The following is a 17,996-nucleotide window of genomic DNA, read 5'->3' as shown; positions in this document are numbered from 1 at the left end:
AAGTTGCCAGTCCCCCTTGCTCTGAGTCTGCACTCACCAGGGAAATGCATTTAAAACTCATTGAGATTTTTAAAATCCAGGACCAGGACCATGTCTGCCACCCCTTCACACCTCTCCACTAGCCAGTACATATTCAAAGACAACAGGAAGGGGTGAGAGTGAAATGGAGCGCTAATTTATGAGTCATCTATCAATGATAGGCCTTGTGCTATTCAGATTCTATAATATGAGTCATAAGGCTCAGAACCCAATTTGCAAGGCTTCAGTCAAGAGAGGGCCTTCAATGACTTAGCTGGGGCAGGCAGAGGTACAGCTGGCAAGGGCTGGAGCCAGGCCAGGTGGACCCCTGCACAACTCTTCTCTGCCCTGATCTCAGAAAAACAGCTTTGATCTTTGCCGCCTGACAGGTTTTTATTCTCCAGGTGGCAGGGGAAATAGTCAACTTCCAGGCTCACATCCTCACATTTATCCACCCTAGGGAAAAAGGATGTTTGCCTCTCCTTATTCCGACCCTTACTTGGTTCAAAATTTCCCAGGGAAGAAGCATTCAGATCGGCTCAGCTTGGGTCACGTGTTCATACCCCTGTGGCCAAAGAAGATGAGTCAGGTGTGTCCCACAGTGGCCAGGCAGATAGGGCCATCTAAGAAGCCAGCAATTTGGACCACATATTCGGAGCGGGGTAGACAGAACTTTCTTAAAAAAGGGGGATAGTATTCTCGGAGGAAGGGAGAAACGATGGCAGACCATGACAGCATTTTCATATGTACTCTTATAGATTTGTCATGCAGGGTGTCATGCGGGGTCTCCTGCCCTGCTCCCCACATAAGAACGCAAGAGAGGGTGAGGCCAAAATGGAACACTCAAGGAGCCATAGATAGGGGAGTCATACCACTATATTCCCGCTGTGGGATGGGCCGGAGACACAGGAAGCAGGAGCCACACAATCTGCAACCCGCCGTCGTAACTGCAATCCACGCCTGCAGGCTCAGCCACCATCTTCTTGCTAGCCCCCATTTTCTGCTAGCATAGCCACGGCAGTTGTATTAGTGGCCAATGGCTCACTGGTTACAGCTGACAGCCAACTAGCCACAGCTGATGGCCATCCAATCACAGTTGATGGCCATTTACTATCCGAGTGAGCACCTTTCCACGTGAGCACGAGAGCCTGGAAACTGCACTCCTGGCTCTGTCCCCACAATATTACTTTTTAAAAAATATTTTATTGGGGAATATTGGGGAACAGTGTGTTTCCCCAGGGCCCATCAGCTCCAAGTCATTGTCCTTCAATCTAGTTGTGGAGGACGCTGCTCAGCTCTGAGTCCAGTTGCCGTTTTCAATCATTAGTTTCAGGGGGCGCAGCCCACCATTCCATGTGGGAATTGAACTGGCAACCTTGTTGTTGAGAGATCATGCTCTAACCAACAGCCATCTGGCCATCCCTCCAGCAGCTCAGCGGCAGCTGTAGCTTGTTGTCTTCGATCTAGTTGTGGAGGGCACAGCTTACTGGCCCATGTGGGAATCGAACCTGCAACCCTCTTAAGAGCTCGCGCTCTAACCAACTGAGCCATCCGCAGCCCCTGTGCATTACGTTTAAATGTCATTACACAGCAAATCCAAAAATGACAGGAATTATTATCGCCATATTGCAGATTAAGAAACTGAATCTTGGGTTAAGAACTTGCCCAAACGATCATGTATAGTTGCTAAAAGATCATGGATGATTGCTAAAAACATTAGGCTGTAGAGGAATAGATTCTTCACACAGTGCTGGAGTTTATCATCCTTGCAAATTGCTGATTGCAAAAGGAAAACATATCTTTACCTAGGAGAGATCTTAAACAAGTGAGCAAACAGCACTACTTTGGATGGAATAGTCTGACATCATAGGCCTCTGGAGGTGATACAGCATGAAGGAGACATCACCAGTAAGATATTCTTGCCAAAAATGTTTAACCAGTCCTCTAAACCTCATTTAAGTTTAGAGGAAATACAGGGGGTTGAGGAGGAAGTCAAACACCGCCACAGGAAAACAGAAATCAATTTTGTGGAAAATTTTAAAGAATAACTGTTCTTGACTCCTCCAAAAGTCAATGTCATTTTTTTAAAAAGGTGGAGGAATATTCTAGATTAAAAGAAGAGACATAAAGCCAAATGCAATATGTGACCTTTGATTTTATTTTGACTTGAAATAACATAGCTATACAACACATTCTTGGGGCAACTGGGAAAAATCTAAATATGGGCTACATTTTAGATGGTGTCATGGAATTATACTCTTTCTTAGGTATGTTAATAGTATTTTGATTATGTAGAATAACCTTTCTGTTAGAAGAAGTATGCCATAGTATCTAGGGGTGAAAGTTATATCCAAGCTCACTTTCAAATAATTCAGAAAAAAGTGTGTAGATAGATCAAAAGCAAATATGGAAAAATGTTAATAATTGTTCATCTAAGTGGAGGGTATAAAGGGTGTTCATTATACTAGTCTTTCAACTTTTCTGTATATTGAAATCTTTCAGATAAAAAGCTGGAAAAAATAAAGAGAACTAAGAACACACACAGCTGTAACCTAAACGCACGTTTCTCAGTCAGCCACTCAATACGAATGCGTTCTCTAATGACAGATACAATGTTAGGTGCATACAGCCCCTGCCCTCGTGGAGCTTGCAATCTAGCACAGAAGACTGGCTAGTGAATAAATCATTTTTTTAGAAGTGTGATCAGTGCACACAGGAAAGTATAGCACGCTACGGGAATTGCAGAGTGAGAACAATTCAGTCCAAGGGAAGACCTGCCAAGGAGGCGCCATTTAGATGGAACCTTATTCCCCAGAGGGGAATGCATTATGCAGAGGTTTTCACCTGCTCTCTGGTGAGAAATACGGTATATCACACGCACGTGCGTCCCACACATAGAACAAAACTCTCACTTACCTTTGTTATGTGCAATGCACGTGGATGTTTTCTATTCCATTGTAGTCCTGCCTGCTTTTTTCTTTTACACTTAGTGCTGGTCGCAACTCATTACCATAAATCAATTTTATGACCCACTATTGGCTTTTGACCTACAGTTGAAAAATACTGTGTTCAAAAACCCACGGAATTTCAAAATGACCGGGAGGGTGGCCACAAGAGGGCTGGAGAAGTCAGAGGTCAGGGCTGGAGAAGAAGGGTCTGGTAGGACTTCATCCTGAGAGCCCTGAGGGCCCTTTGATGGGATTAAAGCAGTCACATTTGGGTGCCAGTGCTAAAATTCATCGCCTTCCTCCTATCTCCCCTTCGCCCGGACTCCTAACTCTTTACCCAGAGCACAGGAAATGCCTCTAACCCAGGAGAGGGAAAGAGTGCAAGGCTATGTACACAGTATGGCTAGAGACTGCCACGCCAGCCTCTCCTTTGACTGGAAATTTTAAAATGTGTGCACCAGTTGAGGTTATAGCTACTTCTGGAAGCAATTTCATGTTTTCGCAGGTCTAGGGTAGAAGGACGTGCCAGGGAAGAGGGAATTGCCTGTGGTAAAGGGGGTGGAGCAGTGCCCAGGAGCTGGGGCTGGGGTCTCGAGTTCTGACTGCCCCCAGGCTCTGTGCTTCCTTGGTTCAGAGCTCCAAAGTTGCCCTTGGTCCTTGGTTCCAGAGCCCCAAGTTGCCCAAACTGCAGTTTAATGGTGTAACAGAACGGGGAAATGAGCAGGCCCCTGCCCCCATGAGTAAGCTGGCTCCCAATAGCTGGTTTCACCCCCAGTGCAATGGTTCCCTCTCCCCGCTCCTTCAGTTTAGCCTGAGACATGCTTTCTTCTTTCACATACTCGTAGGCCCCTGATGCTGTCCATACATTAAATAAGGGTCACCTGGCAAGAGGTCAGCCCAGCCCTCTTGCTGGCCCTCAGTGACCAAGCCACCAGATCCTATGTGGTCTCTGTGTCCTCTCAGCACTGGTGAAGCGTGGATATCCTCTATTGTATAGATTCTCAATCTTGGTGGCACATTAGAATTACCTGGGGATTTACAAAATCCCAATATCCAGGCCATACTCCACAGCAAACGCACCGACTCTCTGAGGTCGGGACTGAAGCCTCGCTACTGGGAAGCTTCCCCGGGTGCTTCCAGCACACAACCTAAGCTGAGGATTCCTGCTCTGTTAGCGCTTGTTGCAGCCAGGAGCCATGAGGGGGCAGGGGATAGGGTCACTATAGGTTTGGGTGACCAAACATTCTGGTTTGCACAGGACTGAGCATTTTCAGGATGTGGGACTTTCAATGCTAAGACTGAGAAAGTTCTGGCAAACTGGAATGAGTTGGTCGCCCTCATGTTCACTTGACTGAGCTCTAAGAGTTTGGTGAACTAGTCTGTTCACTAGTGACACTTGTGTCCAAAGAACCAGAGCCCGACTGCTAGACAAACTGTTTTCTCCCCTTTCCTTGTCTCCAGACACCTCCGCCCTTGGAGCCTGGCACACAATCCTGCAGTCCTGGTGACATTCCCTGCTATGCTTCCTGCCCATTAGAACCCTGCCCAGCCTTCACACCCAAGTCTTCAAGCCTTGCTTCATTCCTGAAGCTTCTCAGACCCCACAGAAGGAAAGGGCCCTTTCTGTGGTGTAAGGGGGTGGGGAGGGCCTCGAGGAGGGTCACGTGCCAAGTGGAGTCTGTGGGCACAGTAGCTCAGAGCTCAGATCTGATCTCACAGAGTATAAGCCCACCCTCAGGACATCCAGATAGTAAGAGTGTCCTTAGAACCAGGTGACCATTATTTAATGTCAATAACCCCCTATGGGAATGGCGGAGGAAGGCAGAAGAGTACAGTGAAGAGAGTTGAGACAAGAAGACCTTATTTTCCAGTAAATAGATTCATTCTGCAGCCATCCACTGAACACCTACCATGTGCACAGCACCAGACCACGCATGGAGACTACAGGAGGCAACTTTCGATTTCAATGTAAGTATAATTTTCAGATTTTTTTTTTTTTTTTTTTTTTTAGTAATCCCTAATCCAGACTAACTGGAGGAAAAATAATCTGATGTTTTTAGATAAAAAACAAGCATTTACAACAAAGCAGTTATTTCTCTCAGATACCTAGAATAAATCTAACAATGTAGTATCTAGTAGAGGTATTTCTGGAACTTTTATTTTTTAGTAATCTTTTTTAAACTTTCATTTATTTAAGTGTGTTTTTTCCAGGACCCATCAGCTCCAAGTCAAGTAATTGTGTCAATCTAGTTGTGGAGGGCGCAGCTCACAGTGGCCCATGTGGGGATCGAACCAGCAACCTTGTTGTTAAGAGCACTGTCATCTAGTCAACTGAGCTAATCAGCCGCCCCTGGAACTTCTTTTAATGATTAAAATATTCATGGTAAATGGGGGCTCAGAGGTTTTTTTTTATTGTTAATTTTATCAATCAATTAGGTATCACACTATCCAAATGCTTTCCAAACTTGTTCCTCAACAATTACATGGTAGTAAAGCTCTACCTAAGGTTATGGTGGAAGTTTTATTATAAAGGAATTTGAACCAGCTTTTTCTAACAGGAAATCTTGAAAATTATTATTGAGGTTCCTTTTAAATTACTAGGATTCAGAAAAGCAGAGCCAGGAGGACACACACACACACCACACACCCTCCCAGCCGCTGCTTCAAGCCAGTGAGGTGAGTTAGCAACAATGCGTGTGAGTTACAAAATAACTGCTGCTTTTCTCCTGCCCTCAATTCTCCCAAGAATTGCCTTGTAGCCCACACGAACTGAAACATAAGGAATTCTGGCAAATGTAGTTCAGTCTACCCAAACTAACACATAAGCCATGACATGTCATACTGAGGAATTATTACTTGGCTTAGAAAAGCTGCACATTTATTGAGTGTGTTTATGTCACATAAAACAAAAGGAGATTCAGTAGTCTGTAGGACATCGAGGAGCAAAATATTGACCCAAGAAAGAGCCAAGAGCCACTTCCATCTAATTACAACAAACAGGACAGATGAGATAGATGGAAAACTATTGGGTTCAAAGGTCACCTTATTGCTTTCCTGATGTGAGTGTGAATCCAAAATTCCCTGATTCTTTCTTCCCTGGAATGGACATAACTCATTCCATTTTCAGAGGATGACTAAGGAGATTTGAAAAGCAAACCATAGAATCTCCCTCTGATGTGGATCCTGAATATCAAAAGCAATGCTACGGTTCTGCTTGAGTCATCAACTTGGTAGTGCTGCGTTACGCCCCTTCTGTGTCCCTCTCTGACACACAGCGAGGCTTTTCCCATATCCATCATTCCTCCAAAATGAACCTGCTGATGCTGACTAAGGCAGGAACTCGATCTAACTGAACACATCTATGAGATCTGTCCACTGTGTGGACTTTCAGGTCTTAAGAAGAGCTGAACTAGGACTAAGCCCATCCACACTCACTACACCCTAAGGGTTTCTCTCCAGTGTGAGTTCTCTGATGTTCAATAGGAGCTGAACTCCGACCAAATGCATTACCACCTTCGTTTCATTCACAGTTTCTCCCTTGTATGATTTCCCAGATGATCAATAAGGTATGAACGATACTTGAAGGTTTTCCCACACTCTTTACATTGAGAGGGTTTGACTCCACTATGAGTTTTCTGATGCTGAATAAGGTGGGAGTTCCGACTAAAGGCCTTCCCACATTCACTGCATTCATAGGGTCTCTCTCCAGTGTGAAGTCTATGATGTTTAATAAGGAGTGAACTCCTACTAAAAGATTTCCCACACTCATTACAATTATAAGGAGCCTCCCCAGTATGAACTCTCTGATGTTCAATGAGGTGCGAGTTACGACTGTAACGTTTCCCACAGTCATTGCATTCATATGGTCTCTCTTTGGTGTGAACTCGTTGATGTTCTATAAGATTTGAGCTCTGGCTGAAGGCCTTCCCACATTCAGTACATTCATAGGGTTTCTCCCTAGTATGGATTCTCTGATGTCGAATAAGACTTGAGCTCCGACCAAAAGCTTTTCCACATTCATTACACATATAAGGCATTTCTCCTGTATGAATTATCTGATGCTGGATAAGGTGTGAGCTGCGCCGAAAGGTTTTCCCACACTCACTGCATTCATAGGGTTTCTCTTCTGTGTGTATTCTTTGATGCTGAATAAGGTTTGAACTATGGCCAAAGGCTTTTCCACATTCACGACACTCATAAGGTTTCTCTTGCATGTGGATTTTTTCATGCTGAATAAGGTATGAGCTCCGCCTGAACAATTTTCCACAAATATTACACATTTGAGATTTCTCTTCAGTAAGAATTTGTGGCTGTTGGATAAAGTTTCCCATATTGCCAAAGTTTCGTCCATATTCAAAGACTCCCTCATGTTTATTTTGTTCACATTCATCTCCTTTATGTAGTCGTATCCCTACTTCAAGAGTTTGCTGTTTTATAATCAATTGCTCCTCAGCCCAGGTCTCACCATCTGACAGAAAATATAAAAAAGGTAAATGTAATAAGAAAACCTGATGGGAAACAGGATGATCAAAGTATTCCAGAAGTGTCTTATTCAAAAAAGTAGGAAAAATGGCCTTGCAATATAGGGAAAAGATGGATACAAGTTGAGTAGATTTAAAGAAAGTGGTGGGGAAGCTAAAGTTAGGATTTATATATGAAGTAGCCAACCAGACAGATACACTGGGATTAACAGAAAAGCAGAGGGAAGTGTGATATCTCAGACCACAGGAAGGGTGATGTTGGTGTACAGGTGTGAGGAGGGGCAGGGACTGAACAGATAAATAAAAGAGGAGAACCTCACCCCAGATGTTCTGTCCACATGGTACGATGGCCATATGGATTGTCTCAGCGGTAAAGGGGAAGACTCCCGTCATATAATCAGACACCAACATCTTCCTCCTGCGGAGAGTCTCTCTCTACACACAGATGCTCACATGCTTACTCATGAAAACAGACATACTCAGACCTTACATGCACCTTTTAGAAAAAGTGCAAATTGGGAGGATTTGACAAAGGCAGGGTGATGGGTGGAGTGAGAGAGAACAGGAGGAAAAGTCGTTTAAAATATGAAGAATAATATAGAGAAACATTTCCAAATCTATTTCAAATCTAAGAGAATATATAAAAAGAAATTCTGTACCCTAGCTGCATCTAAGGGAGACGTGATAGAAAAATATTTCCCATTTATTGTGTTTTCCCGAAAATAAGACCTAGCCAGACAATCAGCTGTAACGCGTCTTTTGGAGCAAAAATTCATATAAGACCCGGTCTTATTTTACTATAAGACCGAGTATAATATAATATAATATAATATAATACCCGTTCTTATATTAATTTTTGCTCCAAAAGATGCATTAGAGTTGATCGTCTGGCTAGGTCTTACTTTCGGGCAAACAGGGTACTTTCATACAAATAAGTTTTACTTATTAAATAGGGCTTACTGAAGCTGGAGAAGTTGTTTTGCAGTCCCAGAGAAAGTAGGCCCCGTGCTTAGAGGGATCTTTCTAGAAGAAGGTGGTGCTGAGGAATTTCCAATGCAGCATTTCTATCATCAGTGAAAGCCTAAAATGTACAAGATGTGATCAAACAATATTGTGAATATGTAAATAAAAAATTATTATAGTAAAAGACGCATTATTATTAATCCCCCTCAAAATGCTCCCTCTCACTTCAAACACACTTATCCCATCGTTCTTGCCACTTCCTGAAGCAGTTCTGGAAGTCCTCTTTCATAAATGTCTTTAGTTGCACTGTCATGGCTGCAGTGATGTCATGAATCATTTCAACTTTGGAGAAGAGCCAGAAGTCACACAGTGCCAGATCCGGTGAATAAGGTGGATGAGGACACACCATAATGTTTTTATTTGAGAGAAATTGCTGTATATTAGAAGCAATGTGTGACACAGACCATTGTCATAACGGAGGATGATTTACGGCACACTTTAAAATACACCTTCTCTCAACCGTAGCTCACACCCGAGTACACCAAACAAGCTGAAACTTGTCACATACTGTTGCTAAGGTTCGACGTGCCACTTCCCCGATTGAAGATCCCTGCCTTTCTGTTGGATGGCATTCGGCAGCAGCATTCACCATATTTTTTTATCACAACGGAAAGGCTCTGTGTCACACATCACTTCTGGTATGGCATTTTCTGTCAAATAAAAACATTATGGTGTGTCCTCATCCATCTTATTCACTGGATCTAGCACTGTGTGACTTCTGGCTCTTCCCCAGACAAACTGACCATGAAAGGTAAATGTTTTGAATCGATTCAGGACATTGAGGCAGTCATGACAGCACAACTGCTTCAAAAAGTTGCAAGAAAAATGCGATGTGTTCGAAGCGAGGGGGAGTATTTTGAGGGGTATTAATGGCAATGTGTCTTTTACTGTAATACATTTTTAAATGTAAACATTCACCGTATTTTTTGATCACATCTCATAAGTAAGACCATACAGTATTTTTCTTACTTTGTCTTATTTCAATTAGTATAATAACCTCAAGGTCCATCCATGTAGTCACAAATGGCAGGATTTCCTCTTTTTATGGCTGAGTAATATTCCCTTATGTACATATACCACATTTTCTTTATCTATTCATCCATTGATGGACATTTAGGTTGTTTCCATGTCATGGCTATTATAAATAATACTGCAATAAACATGGGGGTTCAGATATCTTTTTAAGACAATGATTTTGTTTCCTTCAGATAAATAACCAGGAGTGGAATTGCTGGATCATATTGGTAGTTCTACTTTTGCAGGTCTAAATAGTAGCTAGGCAGGCCAATTCTTTTAGCAAGGTACCATAATGCACTCAAGTTGTTCACTGATGGCTTCAACAGCACAATCCAACAGAACTTTCTGTGGTTATGGAAACATTCCATATCTGTGCTGTCCAATACAATACCCAATAGTGGCCAGCGCAACTGAGGAGCTGAACTGTTCATGGTATTTAAATTAATTTTAGTTAGCCACTTGTGGCTAGTGGCTACCTACTGGACAGCATAACTCTAGAGCTTTCTAAATCTGCCAAATCTGTCACACAGGGCTTGGCACACCTAAACTTAGAAGTCCTTCAAAACTGGATTCATTAAATAAGATGAAACACAAGAAAGAGAAGATAACAAATAGAGTCTCCATCAGCTCATCAACAAGTGAAAGAGCAATAACCGGGGCATGACTCCACCTGGACTTGACATACTTCATAATAATTGTCTTCTGTACTTGGCTTAGGCAAATAATAAAACGAAGGCTTTTTCTATGGCTCCCTGACCTGGGCCCTACCTGCCTTTCCAGTCTCATTCTGACCTTCTCCCCTACACAAAGCCTCTTCTGCTGTTTGTTGAACCATTCTATTCTTTCTCTACCATAACATACGAAGACTTAGACATTCTAAAGGATGTGCCTTTTATTTGGCCCACTGCCAAAAATTTGACAGCCTGCCAGATATATTCAAGAACGTAACTCCTACTGCTTTCAGGCCCTGTTCAGTATCACCTTCTCCATGAAGCTGAAGGTGATCCTTCTATCATTCCTGAAATACTACTCATCTTTACAAGTCATATGACACTTCACTCATTCACATTCATTCAGTAGATTTTACTGAGTACCAACAACATGCCAGGTATAGTTCTAGGCTCTGAGATACAACAGTGAGCAAAACACACAAAAATCCTGCCCTCTGAGATCTTTCATTTTAGTAAGGGGGATGGATAATAAATGATGTCAATCACATGCTATTAGAAGGTTGATAAAAGTGCTATAGAGGAAAAAAGCAAGGAACAAGGATTAAAGTGGCAGGGGCAGTGAGTGAGCAGAAGGATTGCAATTTTAAATACCATGGTCAAAGAAGGACTAAGAAAATGACATATAAGCAAAAACTTGAAGTAGATGAGGGTATCTTGGAAGGAGCATTACACATAGAAGAAATAGCAAAGGACCTGGGTGTTCAAGGAGGCAAGTGTGACTGGAGCAGAAAGAGCAAGGGGGAGAGTAGTAAGAAATGAGGTCAGAGACATAAAAAGGGGATCAGAGAGCACAGGACCCTGTAGACCACTGTAAGAGGTTTGAGTTCACTAAGGAAGTCCGGGAACCGCTGGAGGGGTCTAACCAGAAGACAGGAGCTGACATTTCGACAGGATCACTCTGGCTGCTATGTTGGGCAGTGGCTGTATGGAGGCCACAGGGAAGGCAGGACAACCAGCCAGGAGGCGACTGCAATGACCCAGATGAGAGATGATGGCGACGTGGGCCAATATAGTGGCAGAGGAGCCTGTAAGAAGTACTTGGATTCTGGGGGAAATGTTGATGGTCACAATGACAGGATTATTGACCAACGGACATAAATATGAGAGAAACAAAGGTTTCTCTCTGGGTTGGGTAACCGGAAGGGTGGTGTTCCCATCTATTGAGAAGGGGATACCTGTAAATCAACATCACCAATAAGCTAAAACAACATTTCTATGTGGCTCTCGTACCAGTCCCAAATCTGCTCCTCCTTCTGGTGTATGACTATTTGGTATCATATTCTTGCAGCTGTCCTGCAACTTTAACATTTTTTCAAAATAGAAAAGGGAAGGGGACTCCCTTCTCTGCTCCACATCGGCTCAGTAAACAAGTATTACTGCTTCTACTTACAATATACTACTTGATTTTTGTCCCTGCCTTCCTGTTGTCACTGTTAATGTCATAAAGTCAGATACTAAGCACTTCTTGGCTCCCTAAACAAATCATTCTCTTTCTTGATACACAACACTCAGCCACTATCCTCCTGTTAAGAAAAGCTAACATATCCCAGGATCTCTGCCACACAAAATCTGAACTCTTTGGCCTGGCATTCATTTTCCACAGCCTTACTCCACTTTACCTTTACACATCTTCTCTATGGTCCAGTTAATCTGAACTAACGTCTTCTGAGCATTTATGTCCCAGGCATTTCCTTTTCTGCTCAACCTTCTCCTCCAACACGGAACAGCCTCCCTTCCAACTTCACCTATCAAAATCCTATTCGTCTTTCAAGACCCAGCTTAAAGGCAGCCTTCTTTGTGAAACTTAACCCAGCTCCAGCCCCAGCTGGAAGTGGTTTCTTTCCTTTGAATCTAAAGCATACAATTCCTGCCTCCCTCGCGGCATTTAATTATCCACGCTGTCTTTGGGCCTCTCCTCAGAAATATTTTTAGTTTTGTATGTGTGTTTCCTTCAATTTATATTGAAAGGATCTCTAAAGTAAAATATGTCTTCCATTTCTTTTTCTCCAACCCCAGGACTATGTAAAGAACTCTGCCCACATTAGGTGCTTAAAACTGCTCGAGGGGCGGCCAGATGGCTCGTCGGTTGGAGCACGAACTCTGAACAACAGAGTTGCCAGTTCAATTCCTACATGGGCCAGTGAGCTGTGCCCTCCACAACTAGGTGGAAGACAGGGAGACAGCAAGCTGCCGCTGAGCTGTTCGGAGGGTCAGCCGGATAGCTCAGTCAGAGCACAAGCTCTCAACAAGGTTGCAGGTTCGATTCCTGCATGGGATGGTGGGCTGCACACCTGCAACTAAGATTGAAAACGGCAACTGGACTTGGAGCTGAAGGGTGCTGAAGAAACACACTGCTCTCCAATACTCCCCAATAAAAAAATTAAAAAAATAAAAAGTGCTCCTGATTATTTCCCAGCAATCCATTAATAAAAAGAAGTTCTACTCCATCAAGAGAAGAATCTATAAATCACTAAGGGTCCCAAATAGACCATTTCTAAAGTCTTCTGGACTAAGATACAAAGATACAAATGGAATTTAGAGCTCTACCCCTTCATGGCAGGACCCCCTGGAATGCCTGGGCAGACAGGGGCCAGTCTGAGACAGAGCGAGAGAAGCCCAAGAAAAGAATAGCAGCTGCCTCTTGAAATAACAGGCACATAAAATGTGTCCCTGTAGCCAAAGGTTTAAAGAAAAAAGTTTCTCGACTAATCTGCTTCTAATTTAAAGGCAGGGGCAAATCTTTGCAGTGCTTCAAGTAGTTTAACTACAAAGCTGTGTGATCCCACGTACATTTACTTCTAACAGCAGAAGAAATGAGCAGTGCTTCCTGTACGGGGTTAAATAGTGTCGTGTCCCACCCCCACCTCCCTTCACCCACCCCAAAAAAAGTTCATGTCAACTGGAACCTCAGAATATAACTTTATCTGGAAACAGGGTCTTTGCAGAAGCAGTTAAGATGAGGACATAATGGATATGGGTGGGTCCTAAATCCTATGACTGGTGTCTTTGTAAGATAAAAGAGAGAGTCAGACACAGAAATGCACAGGGAAGAAGGCCTAGAGAGAGATTGGAATGATGCAGCTACAAGCCAGGGAGCCCCAAGGATTGCTGGGAGCCACCAGCAGCTAAGCACAATCAAGGAAGGCATCTTCCCTAGAGCTTTCAGAGGGCGTTTGTTCCTCATGGACTTCTAGCCTCCAGAACTATGATAGAGGACAGTTCGGTTGTTTTACGTCATAAGGTTGTGGTGATTTGTTACAGCAGCCCTAGGAAACTAATATACTTCCCGTTTGATTTCACCAATCAACAAACATATTTACTGCCTACTATGTGCAAGATACTGGTAGAGGTATTAAAATGGATATATATGACCAAAGTGCTTCAAAGCACAAAATAAGGAATGATCACAACCGACGTACGTGAGTTGGGAATGGCATCCTCAAAGAAGTACAGTGAGCTGGGTCTTTAAATATGACCAGGATCAACAAGGTAAAGAGTATTCCAGGAAAAAATAATAGTATATGCTGCGGCTCAGAAACCTAAAAGGGAATACCAAATTTAAGGTATATTCAAAAAAATTTCAACATGACCAAAATATATGCTCCATGTGGGCAGGAAGCAAGAGATATGGCAGAAATATAGAATATAGCCAGATAATGAAGACACATATAAGCCACACTCAGGATTTTGGACTTTATCCTATAGGCTGAGAATAATATGATCAGACTTGTTTCCAGGAAAGTTTATTCTGGCAGCAGTATGGAGGGGAGCCTAGGGTGGGGGAAATAACCAAAGCATAGGGATGTGTCGACAACCCAGAAAAGATATAATGGGCTTAAAATGAGGAAGTGGCAGTGATAGGTAACAGAATCAGATCTTTCTGAAAAAGTACTGATAGGATTTGGTGATTGAATATGGAGGGAAAGAGAATAGTAGAGGATGACTCCAAGTTTTCTGGTTTGGGAAATTAACCAAGGTAGTCATTGGAAGGTAGAGAGGTAGGGAATGGCAGAAAAGCATGAGATCAGAAGTCTCGTTTGATTAGGTTAACTGTATCCAGGCACTGAATATCATAGTGCCTGGCAACTGTACTACTGAATGAATGGATAGATGAGGTTACATTTTTAGATGTGGGAATCCCATTATGCTTTGCTGACACCCCATGGGCCTCCTTTGAACTTCATTCTTAAACTTACTCAGTTACCCATATGCTATTTCCTAGAGTGAGGCATTTCTCCAGAGCTCATTACATGAAAATGCCATACTCTTTCATCTGTAGGCCTTGGTTACTAAAATTAACCAAGGTAGTCATTGGAAGGTAGGGAGGTAGGGGACGGCAAGAAAAGCATGTGCTCAGAAGCATACTGTGAACATCTAGTATTCAGGAGTCAGTTGGAAGAGCAGCATATATAGTGGTAACTAAAGTCATGGAAGGGGACAGCATCATCTACAGGACGGAAAAGAGGAGAAGTCTGAGAACGGTCTTGGGGAAAATCAATGTTTAAGGAACAGGTGGAGAAACAGGAGTGGGAAAGGCCCTGAGAAGACAAGATGCAGACGAGAATATGGTGCTTCCAAAACCAAAGAACAGGAATTACAAGGAAGAGGAAGCACATCAACAAAAAAATACTAAGGGGTCAAAAAAATTGGGGCTGAAAAAAAATGTGTCCAGTGGATTCATTAGTTAAGCCACTGGCAACGTGGATATAAGCAGTTTTGATGGCACAGAAGCAGTACCCCGCATTGAGAGGTGAATGGGAATGACAAAGATATTAGCAACTGGTGAAGACTTTTGTTAAAAGAGGTATGCCAGTGAATGGAACAAAGGCAGTTGTACCCAGCTTCCCGTTACTGCTCAGTCACCAAGTCCTGCAGGTTTCCATGTAAATGTCTCTTGCATCCGTTTGTTTCCTTCTTCACAGTCCTGATCTGTTTCAGGAGCTTCAAGGAAGAGGCTGTCCTGCACTGAGTCTTCCCGCATGGGACCTTGAGTTGTGTGGGGTTTGGATAGGTGAGAACGTAGCATGCAGCAATATATGTGTGTTCTGTATTACCCTGTATAAACAAACCCCTCTTGCTGTGTTTGTCTCGGGGAACCCTGATGTAAGACTTTAAAGAGGATTCTCAATGCCAGGTTATGAAATGTGGACTGAATCCAGTGGGCACTGTGAACTAACATGAATATTTTAGGAAGGCGAATAAAAGCACTTGGCCTCTTATAAAGACCAGCAGCAAAGAGCCTGTGGTAAGGGCCTATCCTATCCTCTCTCATCTAAAACCTGACTCCTTTCGTTCTCTGACTTCTTCCCAGACCAAACTCATGATTTTCTAAGGCTTCCTGGGCTAATACCAGTTCTCAGCAATTTCCTCTTGTGAACTTTTACATTGTTTATTGTCCCATAGTTTCTCATAGTTAACTAGTCCAACTCAACTCGAAGCTCGTGGGTGGGTAGGGGTTAGGTTTTCTTTCAACTTAGTCTCAACACCTCATAATAATAACTCAGTTAATACTTGTTAAAAATTAGCCTGAAAACCTCATTAGAAGGCTCAATATGTGAAAGAAAATATCCCCAAACATAAGCCACCTCAAAGTCCCAATGTGGATTATCTAAGCCTTTGTCCCCTAATTAAACAATCCAAGTCCACTTTTTTTAAATGGCCAAACATATACTAGATAATGGCGAGATGGCAGATTGAAATAAAAATGTGGATATTTATAGTTTAACTTCATTTTCTATCAGCAGTTGGCTGGCTTGTCTACTGTACACCACAGGCAAGGCACCCTCTTGCAGTTAATATCTTGGGTGGAAAACGTATCTTCCCTAATGATGAAGGAGAGTAAGGGAAGGAGTCTACTCTTCCTGGAACCTGGGGTATGGGACATACTTTACTGGGTTCATTCATTCATTTATTCAAACCACATGCACTGAGCTTCTCCAAAGGCTAGGCAAGTTGGCAGGTGCTGGAATGACAACTCAAGACTTAGTGCTATGACAGTGCTCCTGCAGGTTTGCTCCACACAGTCAGAGAGGAAACATAAGTTATAGGCTTTATTTACATGCAATAGAGCTTTAGGTACAAAAAAAAAACAAAACAAAACAAAACAAAAAAACAGTAGTCTTGCACCAGGACAATTCTAATGTAAATCGTGTCCATCTGATCTGAGGCCCCGGTTAGAAGGACAGTTTAGACAAAGAAAGCCAGTTAGGTCAGCTCCTCACCCTTGCTCTTTCGGGGTTCCTGCTCGGGGGATGGAAACGGGGACTCCGGAGACATCTGCTCAGGCAGCTTCTCCATGGGCTGGGTCCAATAACCGGTGCCGCTCCAAAGCCAAGGTCTTCTCTAAAACTTCTTCAGAACAGGGCACAAGGGACGGGCGGTCACTTCAGGAAAGGGTGGGAGAAGGGGACAGAGGGAAAACGGAAGGTGAAACTTTCCCCAGAGCGACTCCCATCCCAGGAGGTCTGAGAAGCTTCATTCTCTTCAGGCCCCGCCGCGAGAAGACCGCCAGGCTGGCGTCACCGGAGGCGGCCTGTGGCCCCAGGCGCCGCGCCCCGGCCGTGACCGAGCAGGTTCCTGCGGCCCCACACCAATCCCACGAGAGCCCCCCTGCCCGAGGCGGCCACCGCGACGGAGCGGGCTTCCCCACTGTCCACCCCCGACCCCGGATCGCTGAGCCCGGACACTCACTGGCCCCACCCGATCCGTGCGCTCCGCGGTGTGGGCGACCTCCGCCTCCAGTAGGCGGCCTGGGAACTCGGGTTCCCGGCGTGCACTTCCGGGTCCTATCTAGGCAGCTTGGAGGTCTAATCTCGAAAGCGGGTTCTCTGCGGGGAGCTGGGCGCACAGCGGCTTTGGGATGGAGACCTCCTTTGGTGTTTGTCCTTCCCCCAGGAAGGATTGTAGGAGGATGGTACAGATTTCTTTATTTGCCCTTCATTACCTAAGTGGACCGTGCATCTAAATCGGTTTCCTTCTTTCTCATTCCGTCTTGGGTGTACTCCATTTGCCTCCTCTGCTCGAGACCTGCCTTGTTTTACTACTCATGTCACCTCCCTTCTTCATAATCACTGGCCAGGTTAACCCTGCTGGGCCCGAATTCGTCACCTAGGCCCTCATTCCACCCAGTCCTCTCTCCCTTTGTCGCTTCAACCCTGCCCCTCCCACTTTTGCAGGAGGAACATACTGGTACCAATACCAATCTGAGGAAGAAAAGACTTAAAGAGGTCAAATCCAAAGACCCTTCTGAGCCTGGAGTACAGATTTGCTAGAGGCACCTTTGATATGTCGAAGCAGGAAAAAAAGGTTAAGGAAATGAGTTGTTTATAAGGGTAGTTTCCTGCTAAACTCAGCAATAACAGCTACCAGTTGTGGAGCACTTAAACTGACATCTCATTAACCCTCACAACAATCCCATGAAGTTGGTACATTTACTATCTTACATGCCAGATGCTGCAGAGGTAGTTAGCAACTAGAGGCAGCATTTGAACCCTGGCCAGTTCAAACCAGAGCCTGGTGCTAACTGCACCCTGGACAATGAATGGACAATGAAGACAGGGTGGTGGACACTTGTAATATGAGCAACTGCAGAAAAAATGTAGATGCCTGTAATTATACCGAAGTTGCAAATTTATTAACATGAATGAAATACAAATATAAAAGGCTAACCATTTTCTAAAACTGTAGAGAGTGAATAGGTTGCATCAGCAAAATAAAAAATTCCAGCATTTATTTTGATTTGTACAGGGCACCATTTAATTGAAATCACTCTTAATGGT

At 43.7% G+C, this 17,996-nt stretch overlaps 1 protein-coding gene across 2 annotated transcripts; it reads right to left on the bottom strand.

Moving 5' to 3' along the window:
• Positions 1–5,338: 5,338 nt before the first annotated feature.
• Positions 5,339–17,464, bottom strand: LOC117024575 (zinc finger protein 239). 2 transcript variants are annotated; one of them, XM_033109999.1, is made up of 3 exons: positions 16,909–17,464; positions 16,440–16,601; positions 5,339–7,434 (listed from the first exon to the last, which is right to left on the bottom strand). In XM_033109999.1, exons 2-3 carry the CDS (start codon positions 16,513–16,515, stop codon positions 6,491–6,493), a joined length of 1,020 nt encoding a protein of 339 aa, XP_032965890.1. In that variant the 5' UTR covers positions 16,516–16,601; positions 16,909–17,464; the 3' UTR covers positions 5,339–6,490. The 2 variants fall into 2 exon arrangements, with proteins under 2 accessions (XP_032965890.1, XP_032965889.1); XM_033109998.1 differs by lacking the exon at positions 16,909–17,464 and adding an exon at positions 7,768–7,943 and having other exon boundaries at positions 16,440–16,521.
• Positions 17,465–17,996: the final 532 nt, after the last annotated feature.

Source organism: Rhinolophus ferrumequinum, chromosome 7 (assembly GCF_004115265.2).
Source record: "Rhinolophus ferrumequinum isolate MPI-CBG mRhiFer1 chromosome 7, mRhiFer1_v1.p, whole genome shotgun sequence".
In the NCBI taxonomy this organism is placed as follows: Eukaryota; Metazoa; Chordata; class Mammalia; order Chiroptera; family Rhinolophidae; genus Rhinolophus; species Rhinolophus ferrumequinum.
The sequence above is the reverse complement of the archived record's forward strand: the minus strand, read 5'-3'. Positions and strand labels throughout refer to the sequence as shown.

Excerpts from the sequence above, each read along its gene's own strand:
- LOC117024575 (XM_033109998.1), bottom strand. The coding sequence starts at position 7,858 with ATGTTGGTGTCTGATTATATGACGGGAGTCTTCCCCTTTACCGCTGAG. Across the intron at positions 7,435-7,767 it reads ATGTGGACAGAACATCTGGG|ATGGTGAGACCTGGGCTGAG; the intron begins GTGAGGTTCTCC and ends ATTTTCTGTCAG.